We start from the raw sequence: 27,769 nt of genomic DNA, 5'->3' as shown, positions 1-27,769 counted from the left end.
GGGCCTGGAAATGTGGTTCTCCAGTAAGAGAAGAAAGGCACTGGGGTGAGGAGGCTGAGTGAAGAAAAAGAGAAGAAACGGAGAAGACGCAGAGAGCCCCACAGCCAGGCTTCCAGGCCCCACTCACCTTGCCGGTGGTGGCACTGACCAGCTTGGCCTGGCAGTCCACAGAGCCAGTGAGGATCAGGCTGCCATCCTGGTTGGCAGCGACACAGGTCAGAGGGCCCTGGTGACCCTCAGTCCCTAGGATGAAGCAGCGGGGAAAGTCAGGCTTCATCCTGACCCAGGTCTTGGCCCTTTCCCCACAAAGGCCTAGGTTAACACCTCCCCCACCTCTGATACCTTTTAGTACGTGGATAGAGTTTCCCTGCTTCAGGTCCCAAATCCTGATGGTGCCATCTTCATAGCCGACCACAGCTCGCTTCCCTAAAGGATCAGAGATGCAGGTGAAGAGAAGACAACCAGCACAGACACATCAGCGCATCAGGCAAGAAAAGAGGGAGGCAGGCAAGGAAGCGAGGGAGCAGACAGTGCCCCAGGAAGACCCGGTTCTGGGTGAGACAGGGAGAGCTGTTTGCTCTGCTCCTGGGCGGTCAGTGCTCCCAGCAGCAGACCTCGGAGCTTGCTGACCACGGCCCAGGATGGTGCCAGGCAGGTGTGGAACCCAGCCACCACCTGTCCACACTCAGGGGTGCCGCTCTCACCATCAGGGAGGACTCGGCCGCAGGTGGCCGGGCAGCTGGGGCCTTGGAAGGTCTTGCAGTCACCAGTTGGAACCTTCCACATCCAGGTGTTGCCATCAGCCGTGCCCGCCAGGAGGACAGGTGCCCGAGGGTGCCATTCCATCCACTGGGCAGAGACAAAGGCTCAACAGGGGTTCTCCTCACCCCATCTCACCTAGGAGTCTGCCCCCGGGAGCCCCACCAAGCTCTCCCTGCTTCCGAGTCGGTCAGTGGGGACATCCCAGGGGATGGGCCCAGACCCCCCTGCTGTCCTCTGGGAGAGCACTGGCTCAGAGCTGGCTTGATCTGCTCAAGCAGGCATGGCCCCTGAGCTCGCCCCACTCTGCCCGGCCCTCAGAGCTGAATCCCACTGTGACGATCTCACCTCTAGATCTCCTGCTTCAAAAGACCAGACTTCCTCCTTTGTGTCCACCTGCCACACTTTTAAGAGACCACTCATGTCCCCTGTGGCCACTAGGGTAGAGTCATGGCTGAAACCAGCACAGGTCACAGAGTCTTTATGGCCTGCAGAGATTGGGCAGAAAGAGAAAAGAATGTCAGGGTACCTGGTGCTGGGGATACAGGAGCTAGGTATCCAGCCCCCCACCAAAAAGTACCTGCTGGGCAAAAAAGGATGAGTCCCCACAGAACAGGTAACCAAACTCAAAGCTGCTGCAGGAGCCAACACCCCCAGCTCTCCCCAGGTGAGACACTGCTGGGCCCCCAGTTGACCACGTGTAGCCCAGACCTATGTCTTCCCCATTCTGTCCACACCACACCTCTGCCTGAAACATCCACAGCCTTCTTCCCACCCCCATTCTCTGTCACTAGTGTCGCCTCCTCCAGGTCTTTCCCTGACTCCCTCGGCTAATCAGTGTCTCCCTCCCCCACGCCCACAACAGACTAGGATATTCTTTGGGGCTCTTGGGCCAAGCATAGAGCTGGCAAAACAGGGATCAATAAATGGCTATTGGATGCACAACCACTGCAGGCCAGCCCCCTAAGACCTGCAAAGAGGCAAGACTTCACCGAGCCCCCTCACCTGCACATTCAAAGAGCAATTCCCCATCGCTGAGCCTCCACACAAAGGCTTTGTCGTCTTCGCCTCCTGTCACCGCCAAGGTGTTTGTCTTGGGGTCCAGGCTCACGCAGAACACTGATGCTGTCCCAAGAGACATTCCAAGAGTAAGGAGGTGGGGCTCCCACCTAGGGTCCTGTCCTTCAGGACCTTTGGGGAGCCCACCCCCTTCCACCTAAAGCAACATGTCTTTCCTCCTGGAAAAGAAGGGTGCATCCAAGGTCTTCTAAGTTTCAAACATTCAGTTGTTGGAGAAGTCCCTCCCCAAGCTTGCCAAACTCTAAGTCCCTCCCCAGGACACATCGCTCTCCTGTGTTCCTCCCTTCATCCCACACTTATGTGGTAGACAAGAGGAGGGAACGTATGTAGGGCTTACAGTTCTCAGAGTGGGATGTCACCAGGTTGGGGGCTGAGTGAAGAAAGCCTGCGTTACTGGTTCCTTATCAAGAGTTAACATTTAAGAGGATTATCCAAAAGATGAACCAAAAGGTACTATTACCCCTAATTCAGAGTAAAGGAACTTTTATCAATGACAACTTTTTAAAAGGAAACTAAAGCCCAGAGACATCAATAAAGATCATAAACAACCAAGTAGCAGAGAGAGGATTTGAACCCAAGTGTGTCTCAACCGACTCCAGGAGCCAACAGCTCCTCCACCACAAAAGCAACATTTTCCCACTGCTACACAGCAGATGATGCTCAAATATCCACCTGGACTGAACTTAGGACAGATCTCCCCAGGGACCTACCAGAATGCAATGCAAAAGTGACCTCACTGTCGTCAGGGCCCTCCATGCTGCCGACCACCCCTTCCTGGGGTTCCAGAACCCAGCCCTCCTCATTGCCCTCTTCTTCTTCCTCTTCCTCGAAGTCCACATCTTCCATCTCCTGGACCAGATCGTCTGCTTTGGGGAGAGGGTTAACAGACGGTGTGCGGCAGGCGTTAAGAGGGATGGCAAGTGTGGGGAGGCCCGAGGCTGGGGTGGTCATGTGGCGAGAGGGCAAGATGAGGTCAGACAGGAGGGGTGAAGCGGGGGGTGAGAGGCGGCAGGGAGGAGGGGGCGTGTGGAACGGAGGACTGGAGAGCTCTGAGGACCTGGGGTTGGCCAGAGACCGTGTGGGAAGGGAGGACCGAGGGAATGATGGGAAGGGGGTGTGTGAGGGGAAGGGCCAGGGGAGGCGTCAGGGGAACCCCCACCCCGGGCCAGGCCTGAGAACTAAGTGTGGGGTTAGGGGAGAGGGGAAGGGCGAAGGAGATAGGTAGGAATGACAGGTGGGTGGGGTAGGGTGGGGAGCAGAGGGGAGAGAAGCCGGGGTCAAAGGCCAGGGGTAAGAGCCTCTTGTCCCATGGCCTGAGGATCCGCAGCTCTTACCCGGGTCCGGCGGACCAGGATCCAGTTCTACCACCTCGATAATCTCTTCATCACCATGGAAGCTTAGAGTCTCCAACGGGGGGGTGTCAGCAGCGGCCCCGCTCTCCGATTCGGACTCCATGCGGCACAAGCGGCAGACCCACTTCTCTGGGCCCAAACGCCTCCCAGAGTCAGCTCTGCGCGACGACGCGGAACTCGGGCCCCTCCTCCCGGGAGGAAGTAGGTGTAGGCCACTCCCCCAGCAGGGAGAGCGACGGGCTCTTGACCAATAGCGAAGGGGGTGGACCGGCTGAGTCACCAATCACAGGACAGAAGAGGGAGACGAGGCCGAGGCGTGGCGAGGAGAACCCAAACTCCGCCCGACCTGACTCCGCCCCCAACAGGAGGGAAACAAGCGAGGGTGCGCGCTTCCGGGGCTCTCCTGGGAAGGGTAGTTCTCCTGGGTCCGCTGCTTGGGCTTCTGGGAGATGTAGTTTCTGATTTGTAGGCTGGACGGATACAGCGGGGGAGGCCCCTTACGCAAACTACAATTCCCAGCGGGGACTGCGGTGAAGGGGGGGTGGGATCTGAACATGGCGGCGGTGGTAGCTGCTACGGCGCTGAAGGGCCGGGGGGCGAGAAATGCCCGCGTCCTCCGGGGTAAGGAGAGGGACCGCGGGGAGGGCAGGACTGCAGGGGATGCCCTTTTTTTTTCACATCCCGCTAAGCTGTAGCAGGAGTTCAGGGCTGTCGATTGCTGCCCGCATCCTTCTGTAGGATTTTAAAGAGTCTGGGGGCTAAAAGATGCTCTTTAAAAGTCACCCAGTCCATCCCTCAGCCTTCCGGTTACACGACACCTCTGGGGTCTTTCACGGAAAGGGAGCCTCGAGGAAGCCTTTTAGACTCCCGCGCTCCAGGTGTTTCACACTCACCGCAGTGCAGAGGAAAAGAGCCCTGGGCTTCTGGAGGCTTGGGTTCTAGGTTCTAGCCCCGGATAATTAGCAGTTTGACCTTGGGCGAAGCAGTTCGTCTCTTGGGGCTTCAGTTTCCTCTTCTATAAAATGAGGGGATGGAGTAGACTACCTTTAAGCTCCCCCTCCAGTGTTAACGTTCTGCAGTTTGCAAGCCATTTCTCGGATTTTCTTCCATATGTCTCACTCGAGCCCCACTGCAGTCCCTTCTCATCCTGAAGTCCGAGGAGATGAAGAACAGCGAAGCTCGCTCTCCCGGCACCAGGGTGATGAGCCCGCAGTGACGTGGAAGCGGCTTTCAAAGGTGCCACCTCGGTGGCGATTTTCCCATTTCTCTCTGCACTCTCCCAGGCACCTGTTACTCCAAATTGCAGTCACTCCCCTTCCTCAGATCTCAGTCACTCCTCCCTAGGCTTTCTTCTCCTCTTCTCTTAACTGACCTTCCTTGCCTCTGTTCACAGGGATTCTGTCAGGAGCCGCTGCTAACAAGGCTTCCCAGAACAGGAGCCGGGCACTGCAAAGCCACAGCTCCCCAGAGTGCAAGGAGGAGCCTGAGCCCCTCTCCCCTGAGCTGGAATACATCCCCAGAAAGAGGGGCAAGAACCCCATGAAAGCTGTGGGACTAGCCTGGTAAGTTTTAACTAACTCTTTGCCCACCAATGGGGAGTGGCACCAGGGGCGGGTGGGACCCAGAAACTTCTCCAAGTTTCAGGTGATGAACTGAATCCAGGGTTGCCAGGACAGAATGGCTGTGTGTGAGGACTGGAATCTCAGAGGACTGGAGCAGGGGAGGGAGGTGGCAACGTCTGAAACTGGAGAGAGAGTGGGTTTTCTATGCACTGAACTGAGCTAATCTGATTCAGATTTGGGTCTATGGCCTCATCCTCTCTTTTGGGAGCTTGGGGCAGGACCCAATTGAGTTTTAATTGAGATCATGCAAGATTATGTTAGTAATACAGTAGTAGCACCTATAAGATGTTCAGTGCATTGTTATTTGGATTTGATTTTGATCTTAATACATTGTTGTTGTTCAGTCGCTCAGTCGTGTCCGACTCTTTGTGACCCCATGGACTGGAGCATGCCAGGCTTGAGCAATATTAAAAGCAGGGAGAAATTAATATTTTTTTTCCAGCACCCGAGGTGTGTCAGTACTTTACTGTGTATTGTTTTAGTCTTTCTGAGATAAATAGGACATCCCTATTTTACAGAGGAGGGAACTGAGGCTCAGAGCTGGATTTTCACCAGGTCTTATAACTCCACGCCCTTTCCCCACGCTGAAGTGCCTCCCACATAGCAGTTGCTTAGGTTAAGGAGAGTCAGGGATGGGGTGTGGGGTGGTTTAGGCAGAGGGAACTTTTGCCAAGACTTGGAGAGGTAGAGAATGGGCTGTCTGGAGAACCCTGCACAGTTGTTATGGCAGGCTGGCAGGGCTCGTGCTGAGGAGTGTCAAACTAAAGGGAAAAGGAATGACAAGGTGGGCAGAGACCCAACCACAGGCCTTTTATGCCGCCTAGGAGTTTGAACTTGGCCAGGAAGTGATAGAGAACTGTTGCGGGGTTTTGAGCAGGGCAGTGGCAGGATCCGATTCACACGGGGCCTTCCAGCAGCCAACACTGAGGCTGAATGTATTCAGCCTGCAAGTAGTTGTATTCAACAAGTAGTATTATAGTGTTGGTGCAGTTGAAGCTGGAATGAGGTTCTGCCCAGCTCCTCTGGCTGAGGCTCGGCCCCTCCCCAAATCCCATGCACATCTCCCCACCCCTAGGGCCATCGGCTTCCCCTGTGGTATCCTCCTCTTCATCCTCACCAAGCGGGAAGTGGACAAGGACCGTTTGAAGCAGATGAAGGCTCGGCAGAACATGCGGGCATCCAACACGGGCGAGTATGAGAGCCAGAGGTTCAGGGCCTCCTCCCGTCATGCCCCATCTCCTGAAGCTGGGTCGGGGGTGCAGTCATGAGGAGCACTGCAACCCTCCCCTAAACTCTGTGGACTGTGGCCTCCAGACTCTCTAGTCCTTTCTGGTCCTTGCCTCTGAGGCCCACCAGAGGGCGCATGAAGCCCAGGCTCCTGCCAACCCCATTCCTCCTGAAAAACCAGCCAAAGGCGAATAAAGTTACTGTCTGAGTGGAAAGGAACCAGGACCGGGTTTGTGAGTCCCCTGGGATGGGAGGGGTACAGGGTGGGGTTGGTTACTCCTCTGTACTCCCTCTCACAGAAGCCTCAGTGTTCTAGGCTGAATAGTTGGTGAAACCACAGAGACTTAAGTACAAGCCTAGGCTCAGGCCCTGGGGAGTGAGCCCTGAGCTGCTGGCCAGGAGGGTGGGGTTCCATTCAGCCTAAACAAATAATAAAGAGAATCAAAGAGGGTGTTCAGGGTGTGGAGTTTTAAAAACACTTAATCTTCTTGGCTGAGTCCAAATGACTCAACCTCTCTGGGCCTCAGTTTCCTTGTTTGTAAGAGGGATTGAACTAGTGACTTCTAAGGTAGGAGTTCTAAACCTAAACATTGTGGTTCATTCCCACCCCCACCCCCATATGCAAAATTGTGTGTACACATACAGCTTTGAGAGGAAGAGCATTTATAGCTCTCCTGTGCTTTTGTAAAGTGTCCATGATTCAGAAAGGTCATGTGCTATGGATCTGAGCGGTGCCTGCCAGACCTGGGGTTGAGCCATCCATCACTAGGAAGCGCTGGGACAAAGCATATTCGGTTATCGTAGAAGATACCAAGCCAGAATGCAAGGGTAGGATATGGATGCTTTGGGCAGAGCCAGACGTTCTCCAAGAACTGACCCCTTAAAGTGAAGAAAACCAGAGCCAAACAGGGGTTTACCTTCTAAACATAAAACTTTATTTCTAGTTACGATCCTTTGTGGGATATATTTAGGATCACATACTTAATAAAGAAGTCCTAAATATATCCTTGGGTTGATTTGGTTTCCACCCCCACCCCATAGAGTGACCCTTGTCCCCCTTCCCCATTCCAGCTTGAGGCACTTGGTGTCATGAAGAAAGCGGTAGTTGGCTGGAGAGACGGGGCATCTTAAATCCCCTGCCGTGAGTTCATAGGCTGAGAGGGGCTTCTCCTTCCTCTCAGGGCCCTCCCTTTAGCAGAAGGGAAGCCCCTTGGGTACCATGTAGGCTTCCATATCTCTCAGACAGGATGGGGGACCCTGCCCACGTTTAGGCTGTCTTCACCCTGGTTACTTCCTGGCCATAGTGATCCTACACACCACACCATCTCCTGACTTCTGCCCTCACTTTTTGCTCTGAGAAGCCTGAGCACAGGAAGCAAGTGGTCCCACTGACTATAGAGATCTCAGAAGTACCAGAGAAGCCCCAGGCAGCTTTCGAGAACCAGATGACTGCCAGGGGCCCTGCTCTCTACCACACAGGCCCTGAGGAAGCCCTGGACAAATGCTGCTCTCAGTTGGCTTCGGTGCTTGACTTTGCTCACTCTCCTCTTCCTCCCCACCCCTAACCCCAAAGATCATTATATATATGCTATCAAAAGAAGGGGTTGAAGCAGGGGAGACAAACCCCCTCTACCTTCCTGTGTTGAAAGGTGCCAAGGGTTGCCACAAAAGTACAAGATATGAGTCCAGGAGGCAGGGGACAGCTCTCTGGCTTTGTTGGGATTGAGAGAGGAAAAATGTTCCAGCTGTCAAGCCCAGAAGCCCATGGCAGGAGTGGGAGGGAAAACACCAGGAAGTCCCTTCTCCTTCTCATGTTCCCTTTTAGCTACAGAACAGGCTGTTTTCACCCCACTCCAACCCCAGTTGTTAAGGCTTTGGTGCCCTGTAGTGGGATGGAGGGAAAACACACATCTTTGGCCCAGCTCTGTCCACTGAGGGCAAGAGTTAGTCCCTAGTTCCTCCAGCCCCATCAGATACCTATACATCCAATTCTAGAGAGGCTGCCCATCCCTGGACAGAAAGAAAAATGGGTGTATTACTTGAGGAGAAGGAAATGGGTGTAGGCCCAGACCAGGGTCACAGGGCCCAGCCCCCTAGGGAAGGGAAAGCCCCGGAAGTGCTCCTTAATCGCGACTCCCCACGAGCTGCAACACAAAGGTGAAGATGTAGACGATATCTGTGTAGATCTGCAGGGCGCCAGTGATGTACTCCTCTGGGCTGATGGTGTGCTTCCGGTTCCCTAGGACCAGCTGTGTGTCGTAGGCCAGGAACTGCAGGGACAAGAAGCCACGCATGAGGATTCAGGGGCTCAGTGGTCCACAGACCTGTCCTGGGAGCCTCAGGGCCATGAGGTGTGCTTAGGGAACACTAACAAACAGCAGAAGGCATGGTCTCTGTCTTTAAGCAGTTCACAGTCCAGAAAGGGAGAGGGACACTGGAATAGTGTCATCTCTGGAATACAGCTTGCTGAGTATTCTAATAGCAAGCGATGTGAATTAAAGACAAGAATGCCCAAGAAATCAGTGGAGCCTCCAGACGGTAGGGAAAGGCAGCTGTGGCCCCACTCCCTGCCTCTCAAGCAGCCTATATTCAGCACCCACCCAGTTCCATACCTCCCACTCCCCTTCCTAGAGTGGGCAGGGTCTTACCAAAGTGAAGCAAATGGCCCCCAAAGCAGCATAGACCATGTGCAGCCAGTAAACCTGGGGAGAGAGGACAGGGATGGCATTAGAAAACTTGGCAAAGCCCAGAGTGAGGCACACCCTCAGGACCATCTTCCCCACTGGGATTCTGGCCAAGTGGGAAGATCCATGAGAGAATTACCTCTCTCTTCCAGATCCTGGGAGAAATTGAGAATGCGAACATGTTTGGCAGAGAAAACAGAGGCCATCATCCAATAGCTATATGAAATCAATCACAGCGTCTTTTACCCAAACCAATTTCCAGTTAGTCAAGGTACAGAGGTGTCCACTCCGCTTCTGGCAGAGTGGTTGAATTATGGCTCTGGGAGGGGCAGGCCCAGCCATGCACTCCTTGAAGAGCCCCATCACCTTTACCCTTTGTCATGTCAGCAGTCACTAGACCATGTTCCTGCAGCCCTGCCTAAAAGGGACACCCCTTAACCACCAGATGAATAGCGGAGTCAGGGAGCATCCCCAGGGCAGCCTTGTTCAACAGCCCTCCAGGGCCAGCCATGGTTACATGGGTAGGCTCCTGTCATGTTCACTCTCCTGTTCATGTGCTTCCCCTTCCCACCACAAAGCTTCCTTCAGCCTAGGGCCTCACATGCTGCCCGCTGCTGACTGGAAACAAAGAAGAGATACAGTGGTCCCTAAGGTCCCTTCCAGCTGAGCCCATCTTCTCTGCCCTCTGGATTCCTCTGCCAGCCTGCCTCCGAGAGCCTGGTCTCAGCTGTCAGACAGATCACACTGCTGCTTCTCACAGGAATCCCATGATGCTGTCTGGGGCCTCAGGTGCTATGGCTCCCAGACCTGGGTCTCCAGTGATACCACAGTCCAAAGGATGGCGCTTCAGCACAGGTGCCTTGGCTAGCCAGTTGAGAGGTTCTGGAACCCAGAGCCGTCCAGAGGCCCATGGGGCCTGCTGCACCAAGATATACAGAAAGTCTGCCCTGAGCACTGGGTTCACCGACCAACTCTGCCGGGACACTCACGTATTTGAAGGCCAGCACGATGGCAGTGATAATCCCAGTCACCATCATCACTATTCCCAGGACACAGAAGAGGCCTGTGCACGAGGTAAAGTCCACCTGCCAGGAAGAGAGAGGGAGGCCCCTGTCAAACAGGCCACAGCCAGCAGCCCACCCAGCCAGGCCCTGCCTCCTCCATGGGGCTCAATGCTGCCTGCTGGGCACTCAGGATTAATCACGGCATTCTAAGGACAGACAGAGGAAGCAGAGCTGTGGATGTGGATGTGAAGGGAAGGGGCTTCGGGTCTCCAAGGGAGACCCCTATATAAGGATCTGGGCCCTCTCAGGCCTGCTAAGTGCCAGGCCCAGAAGGTCAGGTCTGTATAAGAAAGGGGGATGGGGTGGCCAGGGAAGGGCCGGCCCTCCAGTGCTCTCACCTTGGTCTGGAAGCAGAAGATGGTGACTGAAATGGACACCACAGCAGTAATGATCACTGCAATGATGACGGCTCTGGTGTTATACACACTGCAGGGAAGGAATTAAGAGAGGCCAGAGGCATAAGCCACGCACAAATAACTTCAAAACTACAGCTTTCTGGAAGTACCATGCCCAGCATGCAGCCATATAGGGGCTGCCAGCCCAGGGGTGCCCCACTCCCCTATAAAACACACCACTGTGTACTGACTGCCGCTGAACACACCTGGCAATGGTGCCGGTCATGTAGCCCATGGCAAGAGTCTGAGGGAAGAACAGAGACCAGAGTGAGACACTTAATAGAGCCTGTGGGACATCCCTGGTGGTTCAGTGGTTAAGACTCCAAACTTCCAAGGCAGAGGGTGCCAGTTCGTTCCCTAGTCAGGGAACTAAGATCCCGCATGCCCCGTGGTGTGGCCAAAAATATATATTTTTTTAAAAAAGAGGGACTTCCCTGGTGGTCTAGCAGCTGGGACTCTACTTCCAATGCAGGGGCCCAGGTTTGATCCCTGGTCAGGGAACTAGATTTTACATGCCGCAATTGAGACTCAGTGCAGCCAAATAAATAAATAAACAATAAAATTAAAATCAATTTTAGAAAGAGAGGGGCACGCAGAGCCCTGGAGGCATGGTGGGAACACTACCAGAGCTGGTGGTACGTGTCACCTAGTTGGAAAGTGGCAGCCACAAGGAAACAGAGGGCAGTCAGGTCAGGGAGAGAGCCAGGGCCATCTTCCCCCACAGGGTCTCATTCCTTCCCTGGGCCCAGCCCTCCCTCACCATCTCCTTCCCCCTCCCCCGGCCTTTTGACTCACAAGGAGGGTCAGCAGGATGATGTTCCATGGGAAACGGCGTCTGAAGGGAAAGAAACCATGACTTAGTGGTGTGTGGCTGGCCAGGTCTCAGAAGGAGTTCCTGGCTTGTGCACCTCGAGAATGAGGCCTGGACCTGAGGGAGGGGAGGCTGGCCTGGCCCTCGGGACCTGCTCGTGTTCTATGCAGAGACAGCAGCGACAACAGGACAGACCTGGGCTGTGGAGCCACAGAGAACTGGATTCGTTTGCAGCTCTTTGACTACTTGCGTGACTGTGAGAAAGTCCCTTGGCCTCTCTAAGCCTTGGGTTCTTCCTATTTGTTAAAGGGTTAAAATGCCCCATATCTTGTATGGTAGCTATAAGAATAACAGCTAGATAGCTAAGTAGATCCCGCACACACAAGGCACTTGGCGCCCAGCTGAGCAGTAGCCAGTAGCTGCCACCAACATCCTCTTCATCTTCACTGTCATCATCATCACTGCTGGTAAGTCTCCACTCAGATGCTATGAGGGGGCTTCCCAGGTGGGCCAGTGGTGAAGAACCCGCCTGCCAAGGCAGGTAGACATAAGAGACTCGGGTTCGATCCCTGGGTGGGGAAGATCCCCTGGAGGAGGGCATGGCAACCCACTCCAGTATTCTTGCCTGGAGAATCCCATGGACAGAGGAGCCTGACGAGCTATAGTCCATGGGGTCGCAAAGAGTCGGACACAACTGAAGCGACATAGCACGCGTGCACCACCTTGCCCCCCACCATCCCTTCCCATGGTCTAAGTCTCTGGGACTCACCTGGGTGCCTGGCAGCAGATAAGGGTCAGGTATGTGACCAGGAAGACAGCACTGGGGAGAAAGAGGGAAGTAGTCTCAGGCCCACTATGCCCCTCAGCCCCCTCCCGGCCCAGCCTGGTGGCACTCACCAGCCCGGCAGGCTGGAGGCCCAGAAAGGCGTCTAGAAGTCTGAGGGGAAGCTGCCCAGCAGGACAGGGTCACTCTGGCCAGGGGCACTGAGGCCATCAGTAACCGGAGGCCTGGCCTGGGAGGCGGGGAGGAGCCACTAGAGAGAGAGGCGGCGGAGCAGGGGCCTGGCCGGGGGGCGGGGGGGGAGGCCACAGGGAGAGGTGGCCGGAGCGGGGACCTGGCCTAGAAGGAGGCTGCAGGAGCCACAAAGAGAGGCGGCCAAAGCGGGGGCCTGGCCTGGGAGGAGGCTGCAGGAGCCACAAAGAGAGGCGGCGGGGCGTGGGCCTGGCCTGGGAGGAGGACACAGGAGCCACAAAGAGAGGCGGCCAAAGCGGGGGCCTGGCCTAGAAGGAGGCTGCAGGAGCCACAAAGAGAGGCGGCCAAAGCGGGGGCCTGGCCTGGGAGGAGGCTGCAGGAGCCACAAAGAGAGGCGGCGGGGCGTGGGCCTGGCCTGGGAGGAGGACACAGGAGCCACAAAGAGAGGCGGCCAAAGCGGGGGCCTGGCCTGGAAGGAGGCCGCAGGAGCCACAAAGAGGCGGCCAAAGCGTGGGCCTGGCGTGGGAGGAGGCCGCAGGGAGAGGCGGCGGAGCGGGGGCCTGGCCTGGGAGGAGGCCGCAGGGAGAGGCGGCGGGGCGGGGGCCTGTCTCACAGGATGCACGCGGCCGTGGCTCCCCCAGCCCTGCTCTCAGGAGACCCCGACACTGACACTTAGTGGCACACACCACACGGCCCAGCACAGCTAGCAACTGGGACACCCCTCCCTCCAGAAAGATTCTGATCCCTGCTAGTCAGCTGTCACCCCTCCTCTCCTGGCCCCCAAGCAGTGAAGAGCACACACTCACTAGGATGCGTAGTAGATGCCCATGTTTGCCCTCACGAAGTCACCGACCGGCTTCCTGTGGAGCAGAGAAGACACAAGAAGAGTCATGCCAAGGCTGTCCGCCCCCTGCCTAGGCCCTACCCCCCCCCCCCCCCGCCCCATCTTCTCTAGTCACCCACAACCAAGCCCCTCTTCCTGTCCTTGGGTCGAGGACCCACCCCAGCCATGCTCCTAGCAGGGGACCCAGAGCCCAGGACCCCAGAGCCGCCTTCAGCTGTGCAGAGAGGCCCAGAGACTCACACGAAGGTGAAAACAGCGATGATGGCCACCGTGATGAGCAGCTGGATGGAGATGATGGTGTAAACCTGGAACACAGACACCGGGGACAGCACGGTCACCACCCTCTGCTCCCGGCCTTCCCCCAGGAAGCAGCCAGCCCCGAGACCAAGGAGCCCAAAAGACCTTCCCACCCTAGGTCTGCTCCCATCTTCCAGAGGTAGGGAGGGGGTTCCTTCTTCATTTTGAAGGATCTACTCTTACTTCCTTTCCACCTGAGAGCCCGCCCCAGCTGCACTGCAGCCTGCCAGAGAGCCCAGCGCAGTGAGGAGTCTGGTTCAGATGCTGTGCGCACCCGCAGGGCTGACCCCACCCCCGCTGCTCCTGACATCTCCCCTTCTAGCCCAACACCTGGCCTTCACTGACATTCACTGCCCTGCCTCGCCACACTCCTGAGTATGGCCTCTGCGCCTGCAGCGGTTCAGCCTGAACGTTGGTCAGGCATCTCTACCCTGAGCAGGTGCTGGGGTGAGGTGAGATGGTGGGCAGGGGCCTGCGAGTGTGTGCAATCAATTCTGGTTTCAAATTGCTGCAGTCTAACAGGAGAAAGAAGTTTGCAGAGGGTAGAACACTTCAGCAGGGTTGTTCAAATTGAACCTGCCCCCCCAAAGTGAGGGCAAGGAAGAGAGAAGCAAAAGTGGGCAAACATAGCTTAGAGGAGCTGGGGTTCCCTCAGGAGAGTGCAGGCCCTCTGGAACCAGAGGACCGCCATTCCTGTTGAGGCAGTCCCAGCACAGGATGGAAAAGAATTTCCAGACACAGCGTATTGCAGAAAGGAGTGAGTTTATTAAGAACGAAGAGCACAAATAAAGTGGGCACTGCAAGCTCAGCGGGCCGACAACTCCTGACAAGCCAGGGAGAGTCGACAGTTTTCATGGATTAATAGCCAATTTTTATAGTCTCAAGACAAAAAAAATTCCTGGAAGGTTGGCGTTAGGTGACTAGTTGAGGCACTATAGGGTGTTTACTGCAGTGGGCATCTTTGCCTAATTGGGAGTCAGGAAGCTTGTTAGTAATGATCAGGGGGGCTTTTGGCAATGGGGCTCAATTAGTTTTGGAGGTGACCTTGGTTCTGGGCTCCACTTCTGTGGCCCTGGTGCAAAGCCTCCCACCTGTGGCTTGGGGCAGGACTCCACATTTGCCCCTCTTCTTATCAATGGGCCAAATCACAGCCCCAGTGGCCCAGATTCACCTGCCCACCAGCCCATATCTCACCTTTCGGATGAAGGCGTGTCGGACTTTCCTGTCATCCCAGTCTCCAGATCCAAAATTGTCACTCACTGCTCTCTCCCCGCCATCATAGCCATGGCCTGGGCCTGGGGACAGATCACATATGACCAACTTGGGACCCGGGACCTGTGGATCCCCAAGCCTCTGGAACACTATCTCAACAGTCTCAGGGATCTCCAGCCAAAACTCAGGAACTCCTCTCCCCAGCCAGTTCCTCCGGGTGCCCCCCGAGCGACCTGAGTGGATACCATAGGGAGTGGTATGTCCCTGGCTGGGAGGGGGCTGAGGTGTGAACACTCCATCAGCATGATTCCACTGAGGAGTGTGAACACCCACCGCTCCTGCCGTCAAGGGAACACCATCTTAAAGAAGCCAGGCAGGTATGGGTCAGAGGAGCTGGCAGGGTCAGAGCGGGGACTCGGGGATCGAAGGAAGGAAAGGGAGATGGAAACAGTGCATGCGTGCAGAGGATGGAGGACAGAGTGTGCAGACAGTGGTCTCCATCAGGCAAGCATTAGGATTCTGGGAAAACAGAAACGTCAGGGCTATCTGTGCATAGGGCAAAGCCTCGTTGTAAACGTGACTGATGTGCCGGCCCGTATTCGCACCAGAACACCAACGGCCTGATGAGAGCTGGCTGTGCTCCAGGGTTCCAAAGATGCTGCAGGGGCTCAAAGCCATTCCTCAAATGCCTCCCTGGGAACTGCTTTCAAAATCCGAGGCAAGCCACATAGGAAAATCTCACCACATTCTAATATCGTTTCTGACCAGATTTACCAGCCATGACGTTTATCAAACATCCAAATGAGTTCTGGATGTTTGCAAACCAGATGTTACCTTAAAAAATGAGGATCCATCAGCACTGAGAATATTTAAAAACAAAAACAAAAAAACTGCTTCAGGTTCCAGTGAAAAGTGAAAAGTGTTAGTTGCTCAGTCATGTCCGACACTTTGCGACCCCATGGACTGTAGCCTGACAGGCTCCTCTGTCCATGGCATTCTCCACGCAAGAATACTGGAGAGGGTTGCCATTTCCTTCTTAGCGGCAGTTCCTGAAGAAGAGAGGGCCGAGGGTGGGTGGCAGCTGCCTAGCAGGAAAACAGAAGTGGCCTCCTGAAGTAATTCCTTCACAGCCACTTTCTCATCTGAAGTGTGAGTTCTGGTGTGTGTCTTACAGACTCAGTCTCCTCGCTGAATAAAGGGGCTGGCAGGTGGCCCGGGGGTGGGGGGTGGGGGGCGGCTAGGAGCTGAAGGAAAAAGCAGAGAGGTAACAGAGATGGGGAAACAGAAGGAGAGAGCTAGAGAGAAGATGAAAAAGGAGATGAAGGAAGTTAAGAAGGAAAGAAAGGAGGTGTTTCTTCACTTCACATCAGTTTCTTCACATCAGTATTGCCCCTTCCCACCCACCCTCAGCTGCCCTGCAGGAACTTACCATAGTTCATGGCCGTCGGGTGGACCGGGGGCATAGGCTGTGGGTAGCCAGCAGGGTGACCATAGCCAGGCTGTGGGTAGGCAGGGTACCCCCCGGGCACAACAGATGGCTGCCCATAGCCCCCTGGGGGCAGAGAACCAGGGTACAGGGGGCTGCGGTCCTCATATGGAGGAGGGGCACTGGGATGGGACATGATAGCTCAAAGGCTGAGGGGAGACCCCAGCTGCTGAGACCTGAAGCAGAGATGAGAAAAGCAGTCATGAGTGCATAGGCCCAGCTCACTGAGCCCCAGTCCCCCCTGCCTCAGCAGAGAGGACACCTTCAGTCTCTCCCCGCAGGCCACTGTCCCCACCCCGCCAGCTCAGCCCCTGCCCCTCTGCCCTCACACCAGCCCCTCCTCACTGTGCAGTCCCCTGCCCTTGGAAAGCAGCGGGTGGGGATTTAGCTCAGGAGCCAGGGGGCGGGGGGGGGGGTGGGGGGTGGCAGTCACATGGGTGGTATGAGAGCAGGGGGTTCTCTTAAGTGATCACTCCCAGTGACCAGGAAAGGAGCCCGATGACCCCAGCAAAGCCACGGGCGAGTCACAGAGCCAGCCGAGACCCACTGAAGGGCGCAGCCCAGCCTCCACAGCGGCTGGCAGCAGCTCCAGGCCCGAAAGGCAGAGCTGGGGAGGAGCCAAGGCCCCAAGTGGAAGACAACAAGCCGGTCCCAGGGCTGGAGCTGCCAGGCCCAGAGGAGGAGGGCACGGGGCTGTGGAAGGTGTCAGGCTGAGTCAGGGGCCGCCAGAGAGGCCTGAGCATGTGGGTACATGGGCTGACCCCTGGGGGCTGGGAGGCTGCACAGAAAAGCAGGTTGGAGACAGGACTTTCTGGTTCCTTCAAATGACAGCCGAGGAGGCGCTTCAGGCATGTGACAGCCTGTGGCTGCCACCAGGCGCTTCAGGGCTGTGCCAGGGAGCAGAATGCCAGGGAGTTCAGGGCCCTCAAACCCCCGGGGAGGGGAAGACGCCAGGCCCTGGCGGCCCTGGGATTCCTGCCTGTTTGCTCCCAGGGTTGGCGGCTGAGAAAGGTTAAAACGCTGAGGACTGATGCCAGAGCCAGCCAGTGCCCTCTCTGAGGCAGGAGAGCCCCACGGCTGGGGAAGGGCAGAGGAAGGAGGGGAAGGGAACCCCAGAAACATCCCGAAGGGACCCCCAGGCTGTACGGCCGCAAGTGCTCAGTTCCACTGGGGGACTCAGGCCCAGAGCAGTAAAGTGACTCCCAAGATCACAAAACTAGCAGATTTAATAGTACAAGAGCCAAGGTCTTTCGGGTCCTGGGTGAAAGTGAAACTGTTAGCTGCTTAGTCATGTCCGACTATTTGCGACCCCATGGACTGTAACCCACCAGGCTCCTCTGTCCATGGGATTCTCCAGGCAAGTATACTGGAGTGGGTAGCCATTTCCTTCTCCAGGGGATCTTCCCGATCCAGGAATTGAACCAGGGTCTCTCACGTTGCAGGCAGATTCTTTTTTTTTTGCAGGCAGATTCTTTACCATCTGAGCCACCAGGGAAGTCTAGGCATGCTCTATATTATGCTGTGTTCTTTATGCCTCTTGTGCCAGATAAATGTCCTCTGGACCTGGTGTCCCCCTCTGAGGTGACAGAGATGGGGGCTTGGGAAAAGTTGAGGAGGAGGTCCCTGGAAGGGTCCGAGGTCCCTGGGAGGGTCCAAGCCCTGACAGACTCTGGGCCCCTTCAGAGGGCCACAGCCGCCCCCTAGACCATCTCTCAAGGGCACACCTTCCTTCAGGTCCCCACAGGGAAGATACATGCCCAGGTCAAGGCCAGTAGACATCCCCAGAGGCTCTGCCAGAAGGGCAGAACAGACCCCTCTTTTTAGGGCCCCCTGCCCAGTTCAGGGAGCAGATAAAGGACTGTCCTAACTAACTTCTGTCTCAACTGGGATAACACAGAGGGGAAGGTGGCAGGGAGGGGTGGGGAGGAGGATTCACATAACAGGCCAAGTCTCCAAATGAGTTATTTTGAGGAAAGCCATTCTCCATCTTCCCAGAACAAACGGACCAGACAGCAAGAGTGTGAAGTCAGAAATAAGAAGGACAGTGAGGGTGTGACAGCAAAGCATGGGACATAGTGAAGGCCCCACAGGTTGGGGTAGGGCGCTCTGAGCAAATGGAGCGGAGGGAAACAGGGAGACCCAGCACTGAGTGGTGTGAGTTCAAGAAACAGAGTGAGTAACTGTTTTTTGAAACATTTGTGGTTTATGTCAGGGTAGCATAAACAGTTACAATATGCATATCTGCTTAACAAACTTTCTTAAAAAAGGAAGGAAGAGAAACTGCACCCCCCTCCCCTGAAGCAAGAGTCTCCTCCCCCTACCGCCCCTTCTCACCAAACACCCCTTTAACTCCACCAGGAAGACAGCGCCCCATCTGCAGGAAGCGGGAAGGGCAGGCCACGGGCGGAGTAGGGTTATCTGTCATTACTGCCCCGGGCCCCGCTGACAACAGACTCAACACAGCCCACGAGACACTGGCAGGGAGGACCCTGTGGTCGGAGGCCCCAGCTGGCCGCCTGATCTTGATGTCACCATGACCTGGTCCTGTCAGCAACTCAGGGTGCCCCTCGGTGAGATGGAGTGAGAGGCCCAGATGATCCCTCAGCTCATGTCCAGCTCTAACAGACTCGGGGCCTGGGACTTATCTGAGGAGCCCAGTTATGTGGGGCCTGCCCTTTGCCTGATCAGCCAGCTGCCCCACCCCCTCAAGCCAAGCCAGACAAACAGGTCCCTCCCCAAACCAGCGGGTATATCAGGGAGCATGAGGCCGGCCTTGGATAGGCCCCCAGGACTCCACGGTTCAGGCCTGGCACAGTGGGCCGCTGACTCGTGGAGATGCCCTCTGCCCTCCCTCGGCCCTCCCTGGGATGCTTCTGGTTTCAGAGGAACCAGACCTTCTGCGGGGAGTGCAGCAGCTCATAGTCCAGTTCTCTGGGGCTTGGTCACCAGCTCATGCTCACCAGAGACCAGCACTAGCCAGTTTACCTCACTGTGTCTCAGTTTTTCCACCTGGAAAATGGGTTTAACACTATAACAGTACCCTTCACAGAGCTGTTATAACAATTAAATGAGAAAATATGTGTAGAGTACTTAAAATGGTACCTGAACACTACCTGTAGTTGTTATTTCATTAAATCCTTATGATTCTCCAATAGGGTGGATATATTATTATCCCTATTTACAAATAAATAGAAGCTTAGAAGAATTAAGTCACTTGTCCAAGGTGACTTAGCTAGGGTGTGATAAAGGCCAGACTCAGCTCCCAAAGACTCCAGAGCTCTTAACCTCTCTGCTTTCATCCTCATCGCCCTTTCGATCACTCGTCACTTCCCAGCTTCCCAGCTCAGCCCCTCTACTGACAAAAGAGGGCTCACCGCAAGTGCACACTGAACCATTCAGCCCCTTCCATCAGCCCCATGATTCCCAAACTCCGTGCAGCCACCAGGAGAAGAGGGTGGTCAGAGACAGATATTCTTAAAACGTCAGCACTGAAAGGAAACTTGCTGACCTAGGGCAGGCTGACCCCTCCCTTTAGCAGCCAGTCCACCGCGGTTCGGGGCGGGGGAGGGGGGAGTATGGAGGGACCTGTCACAAAGCAGGGGCCAGGACCCAGGACTACATTCCAGTTCTCTGATGTGGAGGCCTGTGCACAGGAGACAGGGAGAGTGTTCAGGCCAGTCAGGGGAGTGGCTAGGCATAGTCACACCCCCTGTGAGCAGGACCAGATGGGCAGGAACCTCGGGCCCCAGGGCCGCCAGCATGGGCAGCTTCTGAGCCTGCTCCCTGGCCACGGCCTGACCTACATGAGGCTCTGACCACTTCCCCATCATCAAGGCCTCAGCTAGGGATGAGGTTTGGGGCTGGCAGGTGACCAGGAGTAGGGAAAGGGGGAAGCTGTCAGAGTTTACTTTCATGACTATGACTAAAGGCGGGAGCAGCAGGAGAAAGTGGAATCCAAAGGGAAGGGGAGGAAGAAGTGGGAAAAGATACAGAGATAGAGTGCAGATACTTAATGCCCACAGACTAGAAACCAGGAATCAGGTCATTTGAATTCCACTAGTAGCTAATGGAGGGGCTTGGTGTCCAGGGGCTAAAACAGACCTTCCAGGCGCCCCATCAGAAGCCTGAATTTTCCTAAAACACAGTAGGCATTCGGTTTCTACTGAACACACTCCCACAACAGGAAGCAAGACTGTTTTGTGGCAAGGAGCTTGAATCATTACAACATGCTTCCTCATGATGCCTTTTATCAAGGCATTCAGGCTCCACAGCACCCTTGTCAAGTTAGAGCTAAGCTTGCTCCCCATTCTTGTGGTCCCCATTCTCATGACCCATCGGGAAGGAGCCAGAACCTCTCCTTTCTCCTACACGCTCCCCAGACCCAGCCATCAGAAGTGGGAGGGCCCAAACACAGGACTTGTTGGCTATCAGGTTTTCAGAGGCAGCCTCGGGGAAGCCAGCTCCTTCCCTGGTGCTGTCTCAGTGTGGCCAGTGTGCGCCCCGCCAGCTGGGGCCCAGGTTCAGGCTCCCTGGGAGGAGGGCATCTGAAGGGTTAAGGCTCTGGAATCTGCTGAGAGGAGGCTGGATCTACTGGGTTTACAGTAAAAGGGTGTGTGCTGGAGGGAGGGGTGGAAAGGAGCAGCTGACTGGTCCAGGCAACCCGTGCCGCTCTCTGCCAGGAACGGGTGCCCAGGGCCAGAGTGGAAAGAATAGCTCAGGGTGAGTATCTCAGGAAACCCCACCCAGCAGTAAAGCCCCTGGCCCGCTGTGACCAGGTCTCTCATGACAGCCTCCTCTCCCTTTCCCTACCCCAACACCCCCCCAGCTCTCCACTCCCCTCCAAGAAAACACTTGGCCCTCCTAACCCAGCACAGAGCCAGGAGGGCAGAGGAGTAAAAAGGATCCACCCAGGAGTGACTGGGCTTACCACCAGGTCTGACGCACACAGACCAAGGGCCCAGAATCAACTTATCCTTCTGTCCGCCTGGCCTCTGAGGTCAACAGGATGAAACCAAGAGGATCTGAAAACTGAAAACGTCAGAGCTGGAACAAACTTTAGAAATCCTCTGGTCATTTGACAGACCAGGAAATCCCAGAGCCGAGGAAGTTCCTGCCCAGGCAGTGACAGGCCCTCTTGGTCATGGGTTTGGAGCGTTCATTCCCTGCCCTGCCCACTGTCCGAGAACTCAGAGAGACAGACGCCAGCACACACACCCCGGAGGCGGAGCCACAACCAGCCCCCTCCCCCAGTTCTCCTGGCCGTCCTGGCTCAGAAACAAATAAGGCTGCCAACTCAAGACCTCCCTCCTAGCCCTGGTCTCCAACCAATCCGAAACTGAGAAGGTGGCTCCCAGGAAGGGGAAGCCGTGGGAAGACCCAGGCACCCAGTACTCCCATCACCCTTCAGCATCATGAGTGCGGGTGTTTTCCGAGACCCCAGTCAACCCAGAACAGCTAGGACATCCAGATAAGGAAAGCAAGCAGCACTAATCGGGCCAGATGCAGCTTCAGAAACAGCCCCATCCACCTCCTTCTTTGTGTTTCATCTTCTACCTTTTTTAGTTCAGTTCAGTTTCAACTCCCAGATGAGGCGGGGAGAGGCAGACAGATAATTAACAACCCCTACTGGAGAAGGGAGATATACCCCACTCCTGCAGTGGGCAGGGAAGGAAGAGAATCACTTAGAGCAGCAAGTACTGTCTGCCTACTGGGTACCATGGACGTATGCTCCTCACATGGGCCCTATGAAGTGCAATCCTTATCCCCACCCTACAGATGAGAAAACTGAAATTCCAGAGAAGTTGATCCAAGGTCCTGGAGCAGGCAAACAGCAGAGAAAGGTTTGAACCCAGATCTGAAGTCTGACTTAAGGTACCATTTGCTTTTACACCTGCCTGGAGGCAAAGTCCCTGAGGCCCCCACCAGAACAAGCCAACACCACCACCTGAGCAGACTGAGGAAGTAAAGACCTTTCTCTTGTTGATACCAATTCCTTTCCCCTTGTCGAAAGTCAATCCTTGTCAGAGCCCTGATTTACAAGGCAGGGAGCTGAGTTCTTGTCCTGGTTCTGGTCCTAACTCCACTGTGAGAGTCGGGATGGGTCTTTTCACATCTCTGGACTCAGTTTCCTCATCCATAAAACAAGTGTCATGTCCGACTCTTTGAATCCCCATGGACTGTAGCCCGCCAGGCTCCTCTGTCCATGGGATTTTCCAGGTAAGAATACTGGGAGTGGGTTGCCATTCCCTTCTCCAGTGGATCTTCCTGACCCAGGGATCAAACCTGGGTCTCCTGCATTGCAGGAGGATTCTTTACCATCACCAAATGATCAAAGTCCATTCAGACTCTGAGAATGTCTGCTTTTGAATGAACAGCTAAGAGACCAGAGCAGAAACCTTCAGGGCAAAATGTCTTGCTTCCTAAAGAGTCTCTGCCAGGTTCAGCCTCATCCTCATCCGGTCTGGAGGAGGCTGAGGCACAGGGTCTGACCTGGGTGTGGGAGTGGCCACAACTCCCTCTCCTACCTCTCTGGACTCTAGAAAGCTAGAATCATCCAGCCAGGTATTTCCCAGGCTGCTCTAAAGAACACGAGGAGATGTTCTTCTCCCCAGGAGATCTCCTGCCCCAGGAGATGGTCATGGATGAGCTCAGAAACAGAGAGTCCATATCCCCTTTTGGAAATTCATTAGACACCATGGCATAGGAAGCTTCCAAGTTCTGCAGTGAGCAAAGCTATTCAACTTTGTTTCCTTCCAACTTTCTTAAGCCTGAAACATTTTTATACAGGCACACCTAGTTGCCATCCTGTGGGCTGCTGACCACGCCACCTCTGTTTTACAGATAGCCCTGGGAATGATTCATGTCCTAACTCATCATCTTGTTAAACCCCTGTCCTTAGCCAGCCCCTCGGAACAGTCACACTCAGTACCAGGTGTGCCCCCTCACTGGTAGGGCCAACTCAATGTCCTGATCCTCTGTGAGGGTTCTTCCTCTCTGCCACCCCCACACAGCTGCTCTAAACTCCAAAGTGGAACTCACTGCAAAGGGCCGGGGGCATCTCCAAGCAGCATAGAGCCAGGAGGCTGCCATTCCTAACATCACCTTCACATAATAGGAAAAAACACCAATTATTATATATATAAACGGGCTTCCCTGATAGCTCAGGTGGTAAAGAATCCGCCTGTAGTGCAGGAGATCTGGGTTCGACCCCTGGGTTGGGAAGATCCTCTGGAGAAGGGAACGGCTGCCCACTACAGTATTCTGGCCTGGAGAATTCCATGGACAGAGGAGCCTGGTGGGCTACAGTCAATGGGGTCGCAAAGAGTCAGACACAACTGAGTGACCATCACTGTCACTTTCACACATATAAGAACAAGGACTTACATATATATATATATATATATTGGTCATCCTCCTCCCTGACCAGTATACTGACTATCCTCCAGGTACCTAGCACTGTGGCCTGTGGACTTCTGGGTATCATTTCTCCTTTAAAATAAGACCCAGGTTTGGGCCCAGATCCCCAGAATCTTAGGGGTGGAAGAGTCCGTCAAGGCCTTCCCTTCCTCTGCATTCCCAACAGAATACTCCAGAAAGCCCACATGAGGATTAGCCATATGGTTAGCAGAGACCTTCTCTCCCAGTTGCTATACGAGTTTCTACTCCCGGTTCGGCTCTCTAAAGACACACAGTATGAGTCCCTTCCCTAGGGCTTCTGCTCTTTCTGAAGGGTCCAGGGTGACAAGTTTGGGGGATGTAAATGCTCTTTAGTGGAGCCATTCCCGTGGGAGGAGGCTCAGCTGAGGTGGCTATTACACCAGCTCATGACGTGAGGTTCTCCCCACACTGGAGGTGTACCCCATCATTACCTCTCTGACGTGCCCACTTTTACGGTGAGGCCCTGAGCTCAGGGCACAAGAAGAGAAGTCAGGGCCCCTGACCCCTTGTGTGGTCCCACCACTTTTTAAGTTATAAACTGGGTCTCTGGGGCCTCGTGGAGAGACAGAGCAGGCAGGTGAGGAGGAAGTATGGCTTCCCCCTTGCCCCACACAAAGCAGCCCCAAGGGCTCCTGGCTCCTCCTGCTACCACTGGCCAAGCCAGAGGCGCCAGCTTTGAAACCAAAGCTCACCAGTGAGATGAATATTTCAGAGCCCCAGAGAACTGGACACCCGAGGGACCTTCCGTGACATCTGGCTCTGACCCTAGTTCCCAGGCCTACCCCCACCTCCCCCGATCCCATGACCAGGTTCCTCGGGGCAATCCCAACCCCAGAGGCCACTATGGAGTCAGAGGGGATGGTGACCCCCGGGGAAGAAAACAGCTAGAGCAAAACCCACAAGATCAGGGCCAAGCCTCCGAACAGCCTGCCTCCACTTCCCTCCTGCTGTCTCCACGGTTCTCCCGGCTCCCATTTTCCTACTTGGTTTTTACTCCCACCCAAAGAGGCCACAAGGAAGAGAGTACTTCCCAGTAGTTTTCAGAACCCAGCCTGAGGGAAGTGGCTAGACCAGTGTAGGGGAGAGGGGACTGAGGCAAAGGCCTGGTGACAGAGGTGACCGGTTCCCCACACCAAGGATGTGAGCTGCTCGGGGCTTCCCACCGGCTCTCTCCCTCACGCAAATACTCGGTCACCTGTCTACACCCAAGCTGGCACCAGGGCGTCAGAGGCGGCCGAGGCCAGGCCCGGGCCGCCTCCCCTCCCCCTCCCACCAGCTGAAGGCCCCTGACACCCTTTATCCCACGCACAGCTGGCCACCCTGGGGCTGGCCCTGTGGACACGCCCGGCGACAGATCCGCGATAGGAAGCAGGGGCCCGGGACACCCTCAGACCCCGGTCTGATCGCCCGCGCCCACAACCCCGCGGCTGGGCTCCCAAAGCTAAACAGGCGCCACTCGCCCGCCCGGGGCGCGCAGAGAAAGAGAAACTCAAAAGTGAGGGCGACAGAGCCCCATTGCGGCCCGCCACGCACTCCGAGAAAGTTTGGGGCGCCGCCTAGTCCCGGTCCGGGCCCCGCCGGCCCGCCGGCCCCGGGGCCCCTGGCTTGCCTGGCGCTCCGGACGGTGCGTCGCCGGCCTCCTGGTGTCGCGAATCCTGCACTGCCCGCGCGGGCCTGGGTAGGGCTGGGTCTCCGCGCCCCGCCCCGTCGCGCCGGCCCCCGCAACGCGCTGGGGTCCGCCCCGGTCCCGCCTGTTGCCGCTCCTCCCAAGTCCGCCAGGACTTACCAGGATTTTCCGATCTTAAAGCAGTACGTGGTCATTGTTGGAAACTCAAAATACAAAACTACAGGGAGAGATCACGTCTTTCCACTCCTCCCGACTCCCAGCGGCCAGCGCTTGCTGGTGATGCTTCTTTGCCTATGTATCTACATATTTTACTTGTTTTTTTGCGCGGTGTTTTGCATCAGTTTCCTACTTTAAAGGACATTTTAAAATTGCTGTTTCCCATTTTTCTCATTATTAGACAAAAACCAATGATGATCATCTTTGACAACTATGCTTTTAAGACAGGTGCACTTTTCCAGTTTAAAACTTAAAATTTGCAAATGTAAAAAGAAAGTGAAAGTGTTAGTCGCTCAGTCGTGTCCGACTCTTTTCGACCCCATGGACGGTAACCCACCAGGCTTCTCTGTCCGTGGAATTCTCCAGGCAAGAATACTGCAGTGGGTAGCCATTCGCTTCTCCAGGGGATCTTCCTGACCCAGGGATTGAACCCGGGTCTCCCTTATTGCAGGCAGATTCTTTACAAGGAATGTAGAAATAGACGGAACTTAGAATTCCCTGAGAATAAGACATTTCCTGCCTGAAGTTACTTCGACCAGCAAAGTGGGTCTTTTAGAGTCAGAGATCCTGTAGAGAACTAAGTCAGTGCAGAACATTGGGTTTGAGGCTTTCCACCAGTAGCCTGAACCCTCGGCAGCCACTAGTGGTAGAATGTGTTAGTCTTCCATTTTAGAGACAAGGAAATAGGTTCTGTGAAGTTTTGTAACATTAGCAGAGATTACATAGTTCCAAAGTCCATGGTTTTGCCTTTTTTTTTTTTTTTTTTCATTAGGCGAAGACTGCCTAAGGAAGAATGTCTTTATTTAAGGTGCTTATCTCAAGCTAGTAGCTGCTGGTTGACACTGCCTCTGAATGTCATTCAGAGCATGTTGACATAGTTCCTTTCTGAATGGGGGTGGGATGACTTGACAAAACACAGAACACAGACAGTCAGGACAACCTGAGCACCTCCTGATTCCAAACCCAACAGGAAGCACTTTATGATCTCCAGGGCCTGTCCCCCTCTTTCACAGAGTGAGGCTTAAGAAACAAGAGCCCAAGGACTTATCTAGAAGCTCATCTGCATACTAAGCATTAGTGAAAGCAATGTTTTTATTACTAGAAAGCATAATAAGCAAGGTTACCACTTGGACTGTATTTTAGACCAATTAAAGATGTTTGTTTTTTTTAAAAGATGTTTTTAAAATCACCCCCTCCACACACACACTATGTGTGTTTATTTGTATATAACTTAAATAGAAGGTTATTTAGGATGGTAGACTTTATGGAGGGCTAACTCCCCCAGCCACCTTCAGTGTAAGTTCCATATGAGATCAAAGAACTCACTTGAGGAAAGTGAAAGTGTTAGTCGCTCAGTCTTGTCCAACTCTTTGCCACCCCATGGACTGTAACCTGCCAGGCTGGTCTGTTCATGGGATTCTCCAGGTAAGACTACTGGAGTGGGTAGCCATTCCCTTCTCCAAGGAATCTTCCTGACCCAGGGATCAAACCCAGGTCTGCCACATTATGGGCAGATCCTTTACCATCTGAGCCACAACGGAAGCCCTAGACATAAGGATAGGGCTTCCCTGATGCCTCAGTGGTAAAGAATCCATCCCCCTGCCAGTGCAGGAGACACTGGTTCAATCCCTGGTCCAGGAAGATTCCACATGCCTCAGAGCAACTAAGTCCATACATCATAACTGCTGAGCCTGTGCTCTTGAGCCCGGGAGCTGCAACTACTGAAATCATGAGGAAGTCCTCTCCCAAAGCATGGGCACAGGAACAAGAACGCACTGGGGAAAGGACAACTTGGGGCAGTATCAGTTCTACCCTGGATCACAGAGTCCTTGTGAGCTACAAAACCCTGCAGCATGTGGCTGGGTCTCCTGACATTGTTTCATGCTCTCTGCACTTGGCCCCTTTTGCCAGAAAGTACCCTTCACTTTCTGAAACTGCCTGAATTATTTCAAGGGAGTTCATTTTCCATCTAGCAATCACATTTGCCCCCTGAAAAAGTGGACAGTGGGGATGCACACAGACAAGCCCCACACAAGCCTTACTGAAGGTTCTTTCTCCTGTTGACTAAAAACGATGCATAAGGTGAGAGTGGCAAGTTAAGTTTTATTTGGTGCAAAATGAGGACTGCTGCCTGGAAGAGAGCACCTCAGATAGCTCAGATAGACTGCTCCAAAGAGGCAGCACGGAGCTTAGTTGCTCAGTCGTGTCCACCTCTTTGCAACTCCATGGACTGTGGCCCACCAGGCTCCTCTGTCCTTGGGATTGTCCAGGCAAGAATACTGGAGTAGGCCGCTATGCCCTTCTCCAGGGGATCTTCCCAACCCAGGGATTGAACCTGTGTCTCCTGCTTGGCAGGCAGATTATTTACCACTGAACCACCTGGGAAGCCCAGCAAATTCTCTTGGCAGGTGCCAATTTGTAGTTGACAGTCTTAAGCCCATTTATTTATTGTTGGCTGTGCTGGGTCTCCATTGCTACGAGGGCTTTCTCTATTGCAGCAGCTTCTCTTGTGAAGCACAGGCTCCAGGGCATACAGCTCAATAGTTACTGCACACAGGCTTAGTTGCCTCGAGGCATATGGGGGGATCTTTCTGTAACAGGAATGGGATCCATGTACCCCACATTGGCAGGTGGATTCCTAACCACTGGACCACCAGGCTTCCCAAGTGGTGCAATAGTAAAG

General features: G+C 54.7%; 3 protein-coding genes across 8 annotated transcripts in view; 1 reads left to right on the top strand and 2 right to left on the bottom strand.

Moving 5' to 3' along the window:
* Positions 1 to 3,379, bottom strand: part of AAMP (angio associated migratory cell protein) — a 35,532-nt gene extending 32,153 nt beyond the window's left edge. For 2 of the 3 annotated variants that reach the window (XM_065930600.1, XM_065930598.1), the window contains exons 1-7: positions 3,174 to 3,379; positions 2,550 to 2,705; positions 1,765 to 1,884; positions 1,108 to 1,247; positions 705 to 849; positions 343 to 426; positions 128 to 243 (exon numbers count right to left, since the gene is read on the bottom strand). In XM_065930600.1, the coding sequence (XP_065786672.1) occupies positions 128 to 243; positions 343 to 426; positions 705 to 849; positions 1,108 to 1,247; positions 1,765 to 1,884; positions 2,550 to 2,705; positions 3,174 to 3,294 (882 nt within the window). In that variant the 5' untranslated portion in view covers positions 3,295 to 3,379. The remainder of the gene's footprint in view (positions 1 to 127; positions 244 to 342; positions 427 to 704; positions 850 to 1,107; positions 1,248 to 1,764; positions 1,885 to 2,549; positions 2,706 to 3,173) is intronic. The other variant, XM_065930599.1, reaches the window with a different exon arrangement.
* Positions 3,380 to 3,724: 345 nt separating this feature from the next.
* Positions 3,725 to 6,259, top strand: LOC136164924 (probable hydrolase PNKD). Its single transcript, XM_065930597.1, has 3 exons — positions 3,725 to 3,812; positions 4,585 to 4,753; positions 5,889 to 6,259. Exons 1-3 carry the CDS (start codon positions 3,746 to 3,748, stop codon positions 6,079 to 6,081), a joined length of 429 nt encoding a protein of 142 aa, XP_065786669.1. The 5' UTR covers positions 3,725 to 3,745; the 3' UTR covers positions 6,082 to 6,259.
* Positions 6,260 to 6,952: 693 nt separating this feature from the next.
* On the bottom strand, positions 6,953 to 24,975 carry TMBIM1 (transmembrane BAX inhibitor motif containing 1). 4 transcript variants are annotated; one of them, XM_065930593.1, is made up of 12 exons: positions 24,853 to 24,975; positions 15,750 to 15,982; positions 14,303 to 14,403; positions 13,052 to 13,116; positions 12,774 to 12,827; positions 11,764 to 11,814; positions 10,979 to 11,018; positions 10,390 to 10,427; positions 10,127 to 10,214; positions 9,714 to 9,809; positions 8,689 to 8,742; positions 6,953 to 8,310 (listed from the first exon to the last, which is right to left on the bottom strand). In XM_065930593.1, the coding sequence occupies exons 2-12, from the start codon at positions 15,940 to 15,942 to the stop codon at positions 8,164 to 8,166; spliced, it is 927 nt and encodes a 308-aa protein (XP_065786665.1). In that variant the 5' UTR covers positions 15,943 to 15,982; positions 24,853 to 24,975; the 3' UTR covers positions 6,953 to 8,163. The 4 variants fall into 4 exon arrangements, with proteins under 4 accessions (XP_065786665.1, XP_065786668.1, XP_065786667.1 ...); XM_065930596.1 differs by having other exon boundaries at positions 14,303 to 14,397; XM_065930595.1 differs by lacking the exon at positions 24,853 to 24,975 and adding an exon at positions 24,777 to 24,798.
* Positions 24,976 to 27,769: the final 2,794 nt, after the last annotated feature.

This window comes from Muntiacus reevesi, chromosome 3 (genome assembly GCF_963930625.1).
Source record: "Muntiacus reevesi chromosome 3, mMunRee1.1, whole genome shotgun sequence".
Lineage (NCBI taxonomy): Eukaryota > Metazoa > Chordata > Mammalia > Artiodactyla > Cervidae > Muntiacus > Muntiacus reevesi.
The sequence above is the reverse complement of the archived record's forward strand: the minus strand, read 5'-3'. Positions and strand labels throughout refer to the sequence as shown.